The sequence below is a fragment of the Macaca thibetana genome, chromosome 3 (genome assembly GCF_024542745.1).
Source record: "Macaca thibetana thibetana isolate TM-01 chromosome 3, ASM2454274v1, whole genome shotgun sequence".
In the NCBI taxonomy this organism is placed as follows: Eukaryota; Metazoa; Chordata; class Mammalia; order Primates; family Cercopithecidae; genus Macaca; species Macaca thibetana.
Window position 1 is genome coordinate 32,511,675 of NC_065580.1, and position 17,157 is coordinate 32,528,831.

General features: G+C 35.8%; 1 protein-coding gene and 1 long non-coding RNA gene across 4 annotated transcripts in view; one reads left to right on the forward strand and one right to left on the reverse strand.

Annotated features, from left to right (window-relative positions):
- The window catches only part of GRM8 (glutamate metabotropic receptor 8), a 797,799-nt gene extending 781,174 nt beyond the window's left edge, over nucleotides 1-16,625 (forward strand). For 2 of the 3 annotated variants that reach the window (XM_050782557.1, XM_050782558.1), the window contains exons 10-11: nucleotides 8,893-9,139; nucleotides 16,051-16,625. In XM_050782557.1, coding sequence (XP_050638514.1) covers nucleotides 8,893-9,139; nucleotides 16,051-16,100 — 297 coding nt within the window. In that variant the 3' untranslated portion in view covers nucleotides 16,101-16,625. Of the gene's footprint in view, nucleotides 1-8,892; nucleotides 9,140-10,002; nucleotides 10,040-16,050 lie in introns of all 3 variants that reach the window. The other variant, XM_050782559.1, reaches the window with a different exon arrangement.
- On the reverse strand, nucleotides 152-4,543 carry LOC126949792 (uncharacterized). Its single transcript, XR_007723965.1, has 3 exons — nucleotides 4,507-4,543; nucleotides 1,621-1,840; nucleotides 152-675 (listed from the first exon to the last, which is right to left on the reverse strand). It is a non-coding gene; the product is annotated as an uncharacterized LOC126949792 (long non-coding RNA).
- Nucleotides 16,626-17,157: the final 532 nt, after the last annotated feature.

Below are 17,157 nucleotides of genomic sequence, written 5' to 3' on the forward strand. Positions count from 1 at the left end.
CTGTGTAATTCTCAAAAATAGACTTATTCATTCCTACCTTACAGGATTAGTGTGAGGGGTTAAATAAGTGCATAAAAGTTTTGGCATAATGCTGTACCTGATCCTCAATAATTGATAGATGTTGTGGTTGTAGTTCTTGTACAGTATCTAAACTCATAGTTTTATTCAATACCAGACATCTTTGAGATTCTATTGGTGTATTTAACCACAACCAACTACTATCACAGAACTTTCAGAACTTTTTCAGTGATATTAACTCCCCATTCCTATTAGTTTTCCCGGACTGGCATAACTAAGTATCATACACAGCGTGGCTTAAACAACAGAAATTAATTTTCTCATAGTGCTGGATACTAGAAGTCTGAGATCCAAGTGTCAACAAGCTTGGTTTCTTCCGAGGCCTCTCTCCATGGCTTGTAGATGGCTATCTTTTGCCCTGTATTATCATGTGATCTTCCTTCTGTGTGGCTTATGTCCCAGTTTCTTCTTCTTATAAGCACATCAGTCATATGGTATTAGGGACCACCAAAATGACCTGACTGTAGCTTAATTACCTCTTTAAAGACCCCATCTTCAAATGCAGTCACATTCTGAGGTACTGGGGGTTAGGCCTTCAAGATACAAATTTTGGAGGAGACACGATTCAGCCCATAACACCATTCTTCTCGATTCCTCCTATATTAAGGGATATCACCAGAAAAAAAAAAAATAACACTTTTAAAACATCATGTTCATCCACAAAAGCACCTGCACTGAGTTACTGAATCAATTATTTTGTCTTTAAAAAGGGTTACAGAGAAAATATCTACTTGATCAAGATTTAGTGCCTTTCGCAAAACTACAGTTGAAACCATTTTCATAATTTTACCAGCTTTCCTTAGATAACACAACCTGAATTTATTATTGAGCCTAAAATTTAAATTCTAGCAAAGCTTTCATCTCTAGGCAGTGATAAATATAGGATTCAACATATTTTCTTTTTTTCCTGGCTTCTAGAACTATAGACAGATAGATAGAGATAGACATACTTTAAAATATAGTTCAGAGATAAGTTTTGTTCCTGAAACAATTGTTTCCTCTTCTTTGCTTCTTTCTAAACTAATTTATACTTTTATTTATTTGTTCTGCACCTGAAAATATTGTTTGTTATATTTTGATATCCGTTCAAATGATAATAATTAAAGACATCCCCATTACTCTTATTCCCAATTCTGACCATGCTGCTGCGGTGATACAGGGCCAAAAGGTACCATGAAAGCAGAAATGCACGAAGGAAACATGAGCAAAAATACCTGTAAAGGAGGAATTAATAAGCACTGAGAGAGTAGACACCTTGTATTAATTTTCATATACATATCCCAGTAGAAAATGCAACATCACTGATTATTTACTATATTTCTGTAAATAATTCTCATATATAATAATTGAAAATCAAAGACCACATTTTATTTAATAATGCCATACTTTTAAAAATTTACTCTGTTTTCACATTTTCCATCAGGCTTTAATAAAAACAAATTATTTACTAATCCAAATATTAAAGATCACTTATGTTTAATTATAGTCATTATAAATCAGATAGATGTTTTTCCTTCTTTAACAGATCTTGAGCTTACTTACATGGTTCTTTCCTATCATTAGCGAAGCTGATATTCTGCTTGTTGGTTGATACTGCATCATTCTCTTCAGCTGGTTTCCACCTCTCCCAATCGTTCCAAGGTGAAGGGTTCAGAAAGACCTCACAGGAGGGAGAAGAAGCCCTGCTCTGCATCTATAGTCTTCCTTCACAGTTCTTCATTCAGAGCTTTTGATTTGACTCTTCATGTTGCAAGTATGTGTCCTGAGCCAAAAGGGGATGTGATAAGTGACTGCAAATGGATTACAGACAACTGGTCTCCACCTCTACTAATGAAAACACAGTGCAGTGTATCTGACCTGCTGCTGGGTCCGCAGCACTGTGATTTCTACCTGACAGGAGAAACACAACGCTCAGGACGGTGATTTTTCCCAGAGTTAAATTGGACTATAATTCTTTGCTATGGTGACTCTAAAGTTTCCCACAAGCATATATTTCCTTATGAATAAACCTTTTTGCTTGTGTGTGTGTGTGTGTGTGTGTGTGTTCTGTTAAAAAGGCTAAAAGTCTTGAAGCTGATTTTGAGAGAGAAGTAGCGTTAAGTGTTTCTGGTGTGGAGAATAAAGGAAGATGAATAGAGAACAGGTTGTCAAGGTTAAATAATGACAATAAGAGCTATCTGTTATTAATTAATGTATCCCAGGCTCTGTGCTAGTGTTTGTATACGTTGTCTCATTAAATCCTTTGATTTAAGTCTTTGAAAGCTTAGAAGTAATGTGAATGCCTGACCCTCAGTTATACAGTTAACTTGGGAAGGTATTGAGGGCAGAGTTCAGAGCTCTCCTATTCCCAAAGTGAAAACCACTGACTTTGAATTATGCTGTTCATTGCTCATCAAGAGCAAAATGGCCCATTATTACCAAGTTGACTGTTTAAAAGGGCATTATGTTTATCTGCCCAAGATTACATTTCTCTCCCAGCCTAGAGGTCGCTATGAAAATGAATGGAGTCTTCCAGTCCTCCAGTTTTCTGATGTTTTCTAGTTTTAGTATCTGTTGTTTTTTTCCTTCTTGGAAATACATGAGTTATGTTCCTTAGAACCCAAATTTGGGAGTATGAACCCACACCAACTCAAAAGATTATAGAGAATGTCTGTTATCCAGACAGTTTTCTAAGTGCTGAGTTTACAGCCATGAACAACACAAGTAAAATTCCCAATATTCATGGAATCTTTATTCTAGCTAGGGGAAACAGATACCACATATGTTAAAGTAAAGTATATAGACTTTTAGGATATAATGTGTTAGATACTAAGGAGTGTGATAAAGCTAGGAATACTGGTAGAAGGTTGGGGGTTACAATTTTCAGAGGTGTGTTCAGGAAATGTCTCACTGAGCTGGAGTATTTCAGTAAAGACCTGAAGGCAGTGAAGAGGCAAGCCACCAGATATAAAAGTCTCAAAGTAGAAGCATGCCTGGTATGTTCCAAGATCAGCCAGGGAGCCAGTATGGGTGGAAGAGAATGAGTTTTAAAAAAAGAGTAAACCAGAGGAGTTCTCAGAAGATCTTGTGGAGCATTGTAAAGATATCATCAATGGGATGTCATTGGAGAGTAGGCTTTGGAGAGTAGGAGTGACCTAATTTGGTTTATGGATAATGGGATTATTCTAGCTTCTGTGTTAGGATCAATCAAATGCTCACACAGAAGAGAGCAAGGGCAGCAGGAAAGAGAACACTAGGACAGTTGTGGTACTGATCCAAATGAGAGATGATGATGGTTCTGAGCAATGTAACACCAGTGGAGACATGCTGAACGTTCTGAGCAAATTTTGAAGGTAGAATCAATAGGATTTGGCCATAGATCGGGTGGAAGTATAAAAAAGAAGTAAAAGACAATTTCAAGTTCCCTGTCTGCCCCCTCCCCAAGAACTAGAAGCATGGAATTAATGAGGTAAGGTAGACCACTGGGAGATCAAGTTTAGGGATGAAGATTGGGAATCAGAGGCTTGTTACGTTGCAGATGCTGTCAGACACCGAAGAGAGTGACCCAAAAGGCAAATGCCCTTCCTAAGAAAAGCCTGGAATTTGTCAGTGTATAAGTGATTTTTAAAAGAGGACTAGCTATATAGTTTGTGGAGTCCAGTAAGAAATGAAAATGCAGGAGTCTAACAATTATTACAGACTTCAAAACATTCACAGCAGAGCATTAAACCAAGCATGGGGTCCTCCTAGTACAGGGTCTAGTGTACAAGTGCACACCCATGAAGCCTGTCTTGGTTTAAGTGTATAATTCTAAATATGATCAGCAAGTGAGCAAGAGACATAGAGAAAAGGACTAAGTAGTAAAACTAGGAAGATATTTAATGTAAACAAGACAGGAACAAAATAAAAACGTTTGATATGAGCTTGGTCGTGGTTCCAGGCTCATCCAGCAAAGCTGAATGGTTGCCTCTGGTTTTTGCAATTTTCAATTGCTAGGGGAATTTTATGAGTTTGGACTTTTGCATGACAGATTGATTTGGGGTGTTACCACCCACAGGGCAACTCCAGTTTCTCTATAAACTTCTTCATCTTAAAAAAAAAAATCACTTCTAGTAGTAAATGGTATTTTGAAGTCCATTGTCTGCTAAAAAGCAAAAGAAAACCCATTTTTTGATGCAAGTTTCACTTTGGCAGACATACAGATGAGGAAGTAGAAACAGAAGCAGAGAAATACAGGCTGTCAGTGTGAGTGTAGCTTTCTAACTGGTCAAGTGATATGCAAAGCAGCCAAACAGAACCTGGTGACTAAAACAAAGTGGGAAGATTAAACCATCGCAGAAATATTCAGGAATAAATACTGAATCTGTTTCTTATCACGTGACATAAGGTTGCTTTGAGTGTTAGATTTCATAATAGTTTACCTTAGTTGCTAAGGGGTTGCAAACATACCGGGTTGGATGTCAGAGTCTGTGGCGGTCTGTGCACTGGTAGCTGGTTGAAAGCAAAAGACTGACCTTTATCCTGGAAAAATATGCTCTTCTCCCTCCTCACTCTTCCCGGAGTCTAAATGATTCCACGTCATGACCTACATTGAGTAGACCTTGATATGTACAAATGGCCTATTCAGAGTTTGAAGAGGTAACCGTAATAGGTCCCAGAAAAAATTTCGTATTAGTATGCTCCATTGCCACAGCTAACCCCTGGCTTATCTAGAGATTGCTTAAATCTGCTTCAGTGCATCTGACTGCTTCAGGTTCAAAATGTCCATGGGGCGTGGAGGCAGAGTAACAAGCCATCAGTGCGTGTGATAAAAAAGATAGTCCCCATCCTCTGCGTGTTAGTATTTTGGAGTGACAGGGCCAGGAGGGAGCACATAAGAGCAGGCTGGGAAAGAGAAGATTATTATTAACATATATCCAGTATCATTGCTAGCATCTCTTGAATTTTTGTGGGCTAGTGGGAGTTAATACAGTCCCCTTCTGCATTCTGATGAGCTGTAACTTTGAGATAAAGAGCTGTTATATTATTCTAAGAATGTGGCCCAGGCAATAAATATGGTCTTGAGTTCACATTTGGACAAAATTTTATTCTGTCTACATTGAAGTGAGATTACAAAGGCCTTTTTCTCGACATCATGTAGTCAGAGCCTGGCTATCAGCTCTTCTCTAAACAAAACTGTCTGGTTTGAATAAGTGTCTAATTGGTCCCTCCTTTGCCCTATACACCTGGAAGGATACTTTGTTAGTGTCTATTTAGATGCAAAGTTGTAGGGTAAAGAATGTTTCTTGAGCTATCTTGTATCTATAAGAGATTTTATATCATTCTCTTGTAACCCTGTAACTCCTCTATGAGAAAAGTATTACTGCCAAACCCACCCCGTGACATAGATAAGAACTTACTGTTCAGAGAAGAAAATAACGTATTTGTCCAATAACCAGGGAAGATTCATTAGTTTGGATTGTAGTCTGGTGGGTTGGTTTGGGGCTTTTATCACCCAGAAAGTAACTCTAGAGTTTAGCTGTAAACTTTATCTTTTAAAAAAATGTATATAAGTAGTGGTTCTAGAGTTCATACCCAGTCTACTGGAACATATTCCTTCCACGGCCCTCTAAGAAATGCTAGGCCACTGTGAGGTTGCGGACTTTAGGGTATGATTTGTGTGTGTGTGTTTTAACTTTTATTTTAAGTTCAGGGATACAAGTACAGGTTTGTTATACAGGTAAACTTGTGTCATGGGGGTTTGTTGTACAGATTATTTTATCACACAATATGATTGTGTGGATTTTTTTTTTTAACTTTTATGTTCCTGTATGGCTCAAGCAATTAGAATTTTCTATAGGTATACAAAAATCCATGCATTTTAAAAAATCAAGAGCTCATTTTCCAATGTTAAACGTAGTCTCTTAACTTCTTATTAAATATGGGAGATATTCAGAATTCTATAATCCATGCTATTAAGGATTGAGTTTCTCTAGAATGACAGTAGGTGGCATTTATATTTCTTTGCTTGTTTCATTGAGGTTATGACATGTATGACTTTCTCAAAGATGAATTTCAAAAACTCAGTGTAATCATACATAGTCCATGGTCCTGTAACAAATGCTAGACCACTGTAAGGTTGTGGACTTTAGGGTATGATTTTGTGGATTTTTTTAACTTGTATTTTAAGTTCAGGGATACAAGTGCAGGTTTGTTATATAGGTAAACTTGTGTCATAGGGGTTTGTCGTACAGATTACTTTTATCACCCATGTATTAAGCCTAGTACCCGTTATGATTTTTCCTGATCCTCTCCCTCCTCACACCCTCCACCCTCCAAAAGGCCCCAGTGTGTGTTGTTCCCCTCTATGTCTCCATGTGTTTTCATCATTTAGCTCCCACTTACAAGTGAGAATGAGCGGTATTTAGTTTTCTATTCTTGTGTTAGTTTGCTAAGGATTTTGTTAGATGCCTTTCCTGTATTAAACTCACATTAAAAATTTTCAGAAGCTGTTTTAAGAAAGTACATAATCAAGATCAGCATTTTGGTATAATTTGAAAGTATAGCATCTAATGAAGAGCTTGCTACACTAACCATGGTACTATTTGATTCTAATGTCTGTGTTTATTACATCTTTCATTGAGTTGGCTTGCCAAAAGGATAGATTGCGGTAATTTATTTAACGAGGAAGCTAGCATTCCAGAGTCCTCTTCATGTCTAATATCTAGCAGGATTAAATTTACTATATATCGCAGAAGTTATTCCAAATAAGAGAAGACTATTATCATTTATATTTTTGGTAGCAGAGAAAACTTACAGGATGTTTATTACAAAAATATTTTTATACTATTTGGACAGGTACTATACATGTTAGCAAGACTAACAGATTAAGGCACATTTAAAAAATCCAACTAGTCAGTATAGGTGTTCCCATCATTTTATGGCTGTTTCAACGCTAGATTTGTTTGTCTATTTTTAGGCTAAATTGATGTGAAAGAGTCTGACTGGAACAAAACTGATGGTTTTCTTTGAATGGCGTTGGAACATGTATGGGTGTGGTTTGTACTTTGCCACATTCTTTTCTTACCTTTATGTCCTCTCTCTGCAGTGCATTTTCTATGTAGATTGTTGCAGCAATACTAGCTTGAAAATAAGCAGGAATTCAAAAAAGATTAACCAACACTAGAGAAGCTTAGGAATGTTTACAATAACAGGTTGCTTAAAAGTAGATGGCAAAGCTTAGGGAGATTTATGAGCTGTAAAGATACATATTCCTGTTTCATTGGGATGATCTTAATTGTAGTAAATCATGTAAACTTTGTAGTAAATCTTGTTAAAGGGTTTTCCAGGCTTACAATGGTCTCTTATGCAAGGACAGCCTTAGTGGTAGATGAATTGGACGGTAAATTCAGCAATGTGCATGATATGATTTTATATCCAAAGACAGTCTCTTAACTTGTGCCTCACATCCTGCTCATGGTTTGGACAGTTCTTTACCTCAAGGTTTTGCCATCTGTTAAGGGAAACCTTCTGCTCTAGGAAAAGGCAACACTAATGCTGATTCAGTTATTTGCCCTTGAGGGTGAATTTTTTTTTTGTTTTTTGTTTTTTGCTGTTGTTCCTTCATTAAAAAGGACACAATTAGTTTGATCTTGAGGACTGCCAGATGAAATCTAACTAGTATGATACATTTTAGCAAGAATAACAGATTAAAACATATTTTAAAAATCCAACTAATCAGGATTAGAATATTCAGCGATGTAAATAGAGTGAACAGATCTATTAACGAGGGTTGTAGATATGACAAAGGGAGAATCTGTTTACAGTCTTAAGATGTGGTTTCTCCGTGGCCTCAGTATCCCAACTTATTTGGGGAAAATTCTATTTTGAGCTCAGGACATGAAAAACGGAACCAGATCAAAGGTTTTTGTTTCTGTTTGTAAAGAAGGAAATACTGCTGTTTCTGCTTCCATACCATAATCAAAAAGAAAAAGCCAAAGCAGTGATGTTAGCTTTGGTTTTTTTCAGAATCTTAACCTCTAGGTTGTAGAAAGCAAAGCCTTCCAGAAAGATCCCTCTGTCCGTAAGTATCAGAGCAGTCAATTTCAGTGGGATAAGGGCAAGCAATGAGCACCAGGGGAGAATTTCAGAATGCAGTGTCCAGGACCATATCCCCAGTGCCTATATCTTGGAGTGAGGAGATCTTACATATTTCTTAAAAGCAATTGACTTATTTTGATATGATGCTATCATTGAGAACCTTCTGGAAGTGTTCTTTCGAGGGATTGTTAAAAAAAAATCCAGCCCTTATGACATGCTTGTGATTTATTATATTTGGTAGTTGGAATTATGTAATGATGTGAAGATGCAACCACTAGCATTATTCAAGCACTGGTGTGTAGTAGTGATTATCTGGAATGTTGCACTCCCACTCTATTTCACTATATATACTTACCTTCTGGGTTAAACTTATTGCTAAAATAACACTTGGCCCACTAGTACCTTCTAAAGAAGGTCTGCGTGGCATTAAGTGTTAGTGTTTTGCCAGATTGGTTTGGTCGCCTTCCTTACGTATATTTATTTATAATCTAAAAAGGAAAATAAGCTCCACCAGCTTGGTTGTTTGTATTTTTATTTTAAGAAATTGGGTTCAGTTTAAAAAATAACCTTACTCATTTACATTTGCAGGTTAGGATAACAGGAATCGTTGACTGTAATTAAGGACAATTTCAATAAATGCCTTTTAATGTGCCTTTAGCAGAGAAGCTGAAACAATTTTAGAAAATGGTATGTTATTTGCTTTATCTCCTACTGTTAGGCTTACCAATAGTTATTCTTTTTTTTTTCTCCCCTCAGATGTACATCCAGACAACAACACTTACTGTCTCCATGAGTTTAAGTGCTTCAGTGTCTCTGGGCATGCTCTATATGCCCAAGGTTTATATTATAATTTTTCATCCAGAACAGAATGTTCAAAAACGCAAAAGGAGCTTCAAGGCTGTGGTGACAGCTGCCACCATGCAAAGCAAACTGATCCAAAAAGGAAATGACAGACCAAATGGCGAGGTGAAAAGTGAACTCTGTGAGAGTCTTGAAACCAACAGTAAGTCATCTGTAGACTTTCCGATGGTCAAGAGCGGGAGCACTTCCTAATAGATGTACGTTGAACATTCTTCTCCTAGTCTTGGGGATTGTGCTACATGTTTCCAGGGGCATGGTGGTACCCACATACCGTTACACCATCACATTTAGAACCATTTGGTGAAAAGCAAATGGTCTCAAGATGAGAGGCTGTTCTACAGAGTACAAACTTGCTCACAAAATCTCTTTTACAAAGCATGACATTTCATATCTTTCTTTTGAAGCATTATGAAACTTGATATTTGAAAGCATCATCTTTTTATAAAAGTTGTATTTTAGTACTTAGAAACAATTCCACAATTTTTCTTGTTCAATATTGGGTGCTTTTTATAGTATCAATAGTTTACTGATATTTATGGAATATGCTACTACAGATCTTACACAAATAAATGATGTTATTTGTGCCTTTAGGGAAATGAGAACTCTAGTTAGCCAATACATTTAGTTAAGTCACAGTCAATACTTGTTTGTCCCACGTGGTCCCCTTTCCTTGGGCTTCCTGAGGGCTTCCCTTGACTTCACTTCTTGGATTTATTAAGATAATTAAAGTTCTTCTTAAAAGGCTCATGATCCTGGAAATAGAATATTTTCTACAGCCACCTTTCTATTTTTTTATTTTCTTTACCTATTTTCTTCTCTACAGTCCACCCAGGAAGGAGCACATGATAACAATACACAGAAATCTGTGCTCAACCAGTAGAATTTAACTGATCTATTGAAGCCCATTTTGGTATCTATGAAAGAGTGGCAAATATAGATTGAAGATTTGTATGGTAAAATACCAGAAAGCTGAATATGGTAAACATTACAACTTTACCTTACTAGGTTCTACAGATGAATCAAAAAAGAAAGAAAAGCAAAGGTACTTGTGTTAGAGTGGCTTCCAGTCTTTTGGAATATAGCATAGGTATTCAATATTTGTTTTTTCTGTTTGAAGCAGGAGCTTGCTCTGTTGCCCAGGCTGGAGTGCAGTGGTATGATCTAGGCTAACTGCAGCCTCTACCTCCTGGGCTCAAGTGATCCTCCCACCTCAGACTTCCAAATAGCTAGGACTGCAGTCATGTGCCACCATGCCCAGCTAATTTTGTTTGTTTGTTTGTTTTGTAGAGGCAGGGTCTCACTATGTTGCCTAGGCTGGTCTCTAACTCCTAGGCTCAAGTGATCCTCCCACCTAAGTCTCCAAAAGTGCTAGGATTACAGGTGTGAGTTACCACACCTGCCCAGGCATTCAGTAATTAAGGACAAATTCCTATGCAAAAATATTCTCTTCCTCTCATATTCATCCAGCAGTCTGTATCCCCTATTCTCTATACTTTTGACACTAAATACAAGAAAAAACTAAAAAATAATTTTATTTGGTTTAATTATTGTAGCAACTTATGGTCTACATTCCATCTACAAACCTTCTTTTCCATCAAGATTTCTGGATGAACATTGTCTACTCTAATTTACCATACACAGAACTATCCCGTGATAGTTAATTAGCATTGCTTAATTAGACATATTGGTTTCAGTTACTGTCAGCTTACCTGGAATCATTAGCCAGATTGGTTCTAAAAAGATTACCTTCAGGTCACCAATACCAAATTTAGTCACATGTAGAGAAATGAACTTTACAAGAATTTCACAAACGCCCCCCACATATTCACCTTTCTGCAAACATGAAACCTTGTGAAGTAAGAAATATGAGAAGCAAGGTAAGGATGGGCTTTAGTAACAAATCATTACAATCATCTCTGAGTATAGGTAAGCAGTTTACTAATGATAAACCTATTTCATAATTGCCGTTAAAGGCATCAAAGTACAATGCTTGCGATTTGAGGACAGAATTTTATCTTTATTCCTACCTTGAGAACATCAGTGTAGGAAGTTGAAACCTATTATAGGATGCCAATAAACTGCTGTTGGCCAGTGATATAATTTGAACACTGGCATGTCTCAGTATGACTCACCAGAGTCTATTGTTATACCTGTTTTTCTCGATCTCTGTTTTTTGTTTTTTTTTGTTTTGTTTTTTTTTTTTAGCAACAATCCAGAAAACTTTATAAAATATGGTTGCCAAATAAAAGAACCAAACTTAGAGTAATATAAATACCAGTCATCCAGACTCACCTTTGGAAAGTGGTGGAGAAAAAATTTAATAAACTTTTTCAACACTTTAAAGAATAAATAGATGCCCTGAAAAACAAAATTCTCAGTATTGATAGGAACTAATCTCATATTGTTGAAGTAAATCTCATACATACACTGTTTTCCTTTGGTTATTTCCTGTTAATGTTGAGTTGAAATGGAAATTATATAGCATGCATGTATTTCTCTATTTTCTCTAAAATAAGTATGAAAGACTGCAAAAACAAGGCCTATTTGGTGGGTAAGCCTATAATATTCTGGAGGAGTCAGATGCTCACTTTTAGAAGGTCAGGTAAAGTCAAAAAGTAAATCAAGATAATATCAATTACTGCCTAAAAAAAAAGGTTTAATTGTACTTTGGAGATTTTAGTGCATTGATCTTTTACAGGAGTATAATTTGGTTTGAATAAGTTGGGCCCAAGTAAAGTGATTATGGTGTACTCATTCAGGAGAGAAAGATGTATGACATCTTTACACATCCTTCCACAATCCTACTCCAGGTCACCATTTTTAACCTTTGTTCACTTACATGGCCATTCTACAATGAAAGGGTAAATTTGTGTCCAAGATTTTAAAGTTTCTAAAGTTACACAGAATAAATGTAAGTAATATGAAGCTGGATGGGAAACCAATGAATGCCATGTTAGTTGCTGAATTTGCAGACTATAGTTTACATTTTTAAAAAAGGTCAAGTGTTATTTCACAACAGAGTGTGATGGGAGTTAGAAACAAAGTTGATACATATGAATTTTGCCAACTGTACCCAATTAACAAATGCTGTACATAGTATTCTTTAAGCTATGTTCATGAATAATTCATGAAAACAGCTGCTGCTGGAGGTAGATTTGTTTTCTCTAGCTTATGAACACAGTGTGGTGCACACAAGGAAATTAATTTACTGTTGCTGTGCTCAAAAACTGATTTTCATATGAGCATATTCATCACCACTGTGAAAAAAATCTCCCTATGAACTCATCTGTACATCTCTGATTCATTTTGCTCTATAGTACTTCTGGGATAAAGATTCTTGCGAGATATCTGCCACCCACAAAGTTTGTCCCTTATCATTGCTTTCATGTTGACTAAATCATCTGTTTCCAGAGCCTTACACTTCCTTTTCTAACCAGTAGAAAAATTAGCATTACTGTCCTTTTGTGAATTCTATTCTCAATTCTCAATAGAATCCTACCACTTTCTTTCTAGAAACAATGTTTAAGAGTTCAAAAAATAATATATAAATTTTTAATTAGCTACAGATCCCCAAAGTTGGAAAGATCCTTAAAACTGGTCTGATCCAAACTGCCATCTGTCGAATGGACATCTTCTGAAAACTATATTGTTCAATATCTATCAGCTCTTGTTATTCTATTTCAACCATAATTCTTTTTCTAGCTATATACAAATTTTATAACCATTTCCTACATTTTAGTTATTGTTGAAAATATTGAACAGTGCAGGAAGTTGGATGACCCTTTTAACAGTCATTTTTATCACTCTTATGACAATTTTTCTCCACCTTGTCTGTGAAGACTAAAGTCCTTCAAAAACAGAACCAAAGAACAGATTTTATTTTCTTAGAGGAAATTTAGAGGCATATGAGAGCATTATATAAATTAAAAATGAAAAGTAAAAGTGAGTGATCATAGAAAATCATTGTGTTTCACTTCACACCAAACCAAATGTAACAAATGTTTTACCTTTGGAAAGGTTAAGTAGAAAGTACAACTCCATTAGGTCTCATGTATGGTTCATGGAAAGAAAAGGAAGGAAGGAAGGAAGGAAGGAAGGAAGGAAGGAAGGAAGGAAGGAAGGAAGGAAGGAAGGAAAGAAGGGAGGGAGGGACGGGCGGGCGGGAGGGAGGCTGGCTCTGTATTGATTCTTCCAGATTACAGCTGTTCCATCCCAGTCTATTCTGCTTTCATCCTTACAGGAACTCAGTATTGTAGGTTTTGAACCAGTGATAAAACTGAGGCCCGGTAACCTGGCCCAATGACTTTTTTTCCACTCATTTTGCAGGGACTAGAATGTAGTTCAAAACCAGGTCTAAAGTCTACTTCCTTTGCACTGTGCCACAGTAATAGCTTAGAAGGGTAAGCAATGTGGATAAGATAAGCAAATATGTCAACTATTTTTAGCCTGAAGCTCATAATATTCAATGAAATAAAAAATAACAGAACACATCTGTAGTAGCACTTCTTAGGGCTATCTGAGTTAATTTTAGTGGTTGTGAATTTTGTATGAACTTGGTCTCTGGTAAGAACTTGTCTAGTCCATCAATAGTGTCACTACAATGGAATGAGTCTGATTGTCAGTTATTTCAGAGGAGGAACTTTACAATTTCTAGTCTTATTCGATGTTCAATAAATACATTATTTTCTAAAAATCTGTTTCATCCTGAATTGGATTCATGTATTGAAACACATACATTCTTTGCTTTTTAAAATATCTTTTATCTTACCGTTATTCATTCCAGAATTACACAAAAAAATAGGACATCACATTTGAATTTTAGGACAGAGATTCATTGCATCACATCTTTCAAAAATACAAAGGAATTATTTGAATTTAGATTTATATTCTCCAGAATCTTAGGCATGAGTATATTTTGGCATAATATCTCTGTAATGGTCTTACAATAATGAGTTTTACTTTATAGTATGTTGGTAACAGAACGATTAAACATTTCTTTTCAGAGTCTTCATTTTCTTAAATATCTTCATTTGTCTCCATTTGATGAAACCAAAAGAAACCATAAATATGCAATGGCAATTCACATATTTACCATTCTATATATTTGATATTTTAGCATGTTTACCTCTAGAGTCTAAGATTATTGTGTATTTTTAAGTGGAAGATGTATTCATTCTCATAGGACAGCTAATTATAATTACTTAACTTTTTTGGTCATTACATCAGCCTCTAAGAATTGAGGTCTTTGACATAGGTAGTAAAAAATATTTTTTGTATTTTGTAGGGCAGATAATTGGTCTGTTCTTTCATTTTACATATACACAAATGCAAAATTTTACCAAAACATTAAAGATTAGCACTTTTATATTTTTAGTTTTCTAGTAAATATCTATATACTATAAATGAGGCTACTGACTTTGACATATTAAAATTGCTGCAGCATTTTTATTTCTGCTGTTATTTAGTTTTTACTACAGTCATGCATTGCTTAATGACATGTTCTAGGAAATGTGTTGTTACGCAGTTTTGTCTTTGTGCAAACATCATTCAGTGTACTTACACAAACCAAATGGTATAGCCTACGACATACCCAGGCGATATGGTATAGCCTAGTCTAGCTAGGCTACAAACCTGTACAGCATGTTACTGTCCTGAATTGTGTACACAATTGTAATGCAATGGATATTTGTATATCTAAACGTATCTAAACATAGTAAAGACACAGTAAAAATAGAGTATACAAGATAAAAATGGTATACGTGTAAATAGGGCACTCACTATGAATGGAACTTGTAGGACTGGAAGTTGCCCTGGGTCATTAAGTGAATGAGGGGTGATTGAATGTGAAGGCCTAGGACATGGCAGTACTGTAAATTGCAACCTTTGCCTCTCGGTTCAAGCAATTCTCCTGCCTCAGCCTCCTGAGTAGCTGGGATTCAGGCATGTGCCACCACACCCGGCTAATTTTTGTATTTTTAGTAGAGACGGGATTTCACCATGCTGGTCAAGCTTGTCTCGAACTCCTGACCTCATGATCCACCCGCCTAGGCCTCCCAAAGTGCTGGGATTACAGGCGTGAGCCTCCGCACCCGGCCACTGTAGATATTATAAAAACTCTATACTTAGACTACACTAAATTTATTTTAAACATTTCCTTTTTCAATAATATACTATTTTAGCCTTCTATAACTTTTTAGTTTATAAACTTTTTATTCTTTTTACATTTTGACTTGTTTGTTATAAAAACTTAAAACACAAACACATTGTCCAGCTATAAAAAATATTTTCTTTATACCCTTACTCAAGGATAAAATTTTTTCTATTTTTATGTATTCATTTTACTTTTTAAACGTTTTGTGTTAAAAATTAAGACACACACACACACACACACACACACACGCTAGCCTAGGCCTCCACAGTGTCAGGATTATCGATATCACTTCCACCTCCACATCTGATTCCACTGGAAGGTCTTCAGGGGCAATAACAAGCATTGAGCTGTCATCTCTTGGAATAGCAATGCCTTATTCGAGAATACCCCTGAAGGACCTGCCTAAGGCTGTTTTACAGTTATCTTTTTAATGTATAAGTAGAAGAAGTGCACTTTAAAATAATGATAAAAAGTATAGTGTAGTAAATACTTCAACCAGTAACATCGTCTTTCGTTATCATTATCAAGTATTATGTACTGTATATAATTGTATGTGCCATGCTTTTTCATGACTGGCAGGATAGGAAATTTGTTTACACAACAAACCACAAACATGTGAATTATGCGTTGTGTTAAGTGTTGTGTTATGTGTTCACTGGGTGATAGGAATTTTTCAGCTCCGTTATAATCTTATGGGACCACCTTTATATAATGTGGTCTGCTGTCGAGCTGAAACGTCGCCACGCTGTGCATGACTGAGAATGGTTTAAAAATAATGAATAACATGCTGTAAAAGCTGGGTATTGTAAAAAAGTCATTACAGGACTTGAATTTTAAAATCATATTAACAAAATGATGTATTATTATATACTATTTTAAGTTGTCCTCATTTATCTTAACAGCTTCCTCTACCAAGACAACATATATCAGCTACAGCAATCATTCAATCTGAAACAGGGAAATGACACAATCTGAAGAGATGTGGTATATGATCTTAAACAATGAACATGAGACTGCAAAAATTCACTCCTGGAGATCTCCATAGACTACAATCAATCAAATCAATAGTCTTGTAAGGAACAAAAATTAGCCATGAGCCAAAAGTATCAATAAACGGGGAGTGAAGAAACCCGTTTAATACAATAAAACCAATGAGTGTCAAGCTAAAGTATTGCTTACTCATGAGCAGTTAAAAAACAAAATCACAAAAGGAAAACTAATGTTAGCTTGTGAAAAAAAAATGCTGTTGAAATAAATCATGTCTGATGTTATTCTTGTAAGTATTTTTCTGTGATTGTGAGAACTCCCGTTCCTGTCCCACATTGTTCAACTTGTATAAGACAATGAGTCTCTTTCTTGTAATGGCTGACCGGATTGAAGCCCTGGGTTGTGCTAAAAATAAATGCAATGATTGATGCATGCAATTTTTTATACAAATAATTTATTTCTAATAATAAAGGAATGTTTTGCAAATGTTGAGAGTTGTTTCGTTCCAGTTTTAAAGCTAGGGAAAACTCCTCTTTCTAGTTGGCACTTCCGCTGTTTTTTAGCTCCTTCTATGAAAGCGCTGATGTTCTGAGGAAATATTTCTTTGAGGAATGTGTATTTGTACATTTGTGTGCATATGAGGAAGATTGTCTTTTATTCCTATATTAAAAGCATTATTTGTGTAAGACTTTGTGAATATTTCAAGATTTCTGTGGTAGCTTTTCATAGTAACTGCTTCTTTTATGAAGAATCAAGCAATAGTTTGAGGTAAATTGCTTTGAGTTAATTAACAAATGATGAATTAAACTTTGGAGAATGGAATATGAAAATTACCATTTGAAAGTACATCAAAACATGTCACTGAAATTCCCTATTACATTCCTAAATCAAAACTTTTGCATAATGAAATATCCTGTGGTATGTAGTATTAACCTTTTCTCACCTGGGTATAGAAATCACTGAGATCAGTGAAGTAATGGGCCTTACCTAGTACATTCTTCAAAGCAGAGAATTAGCATATT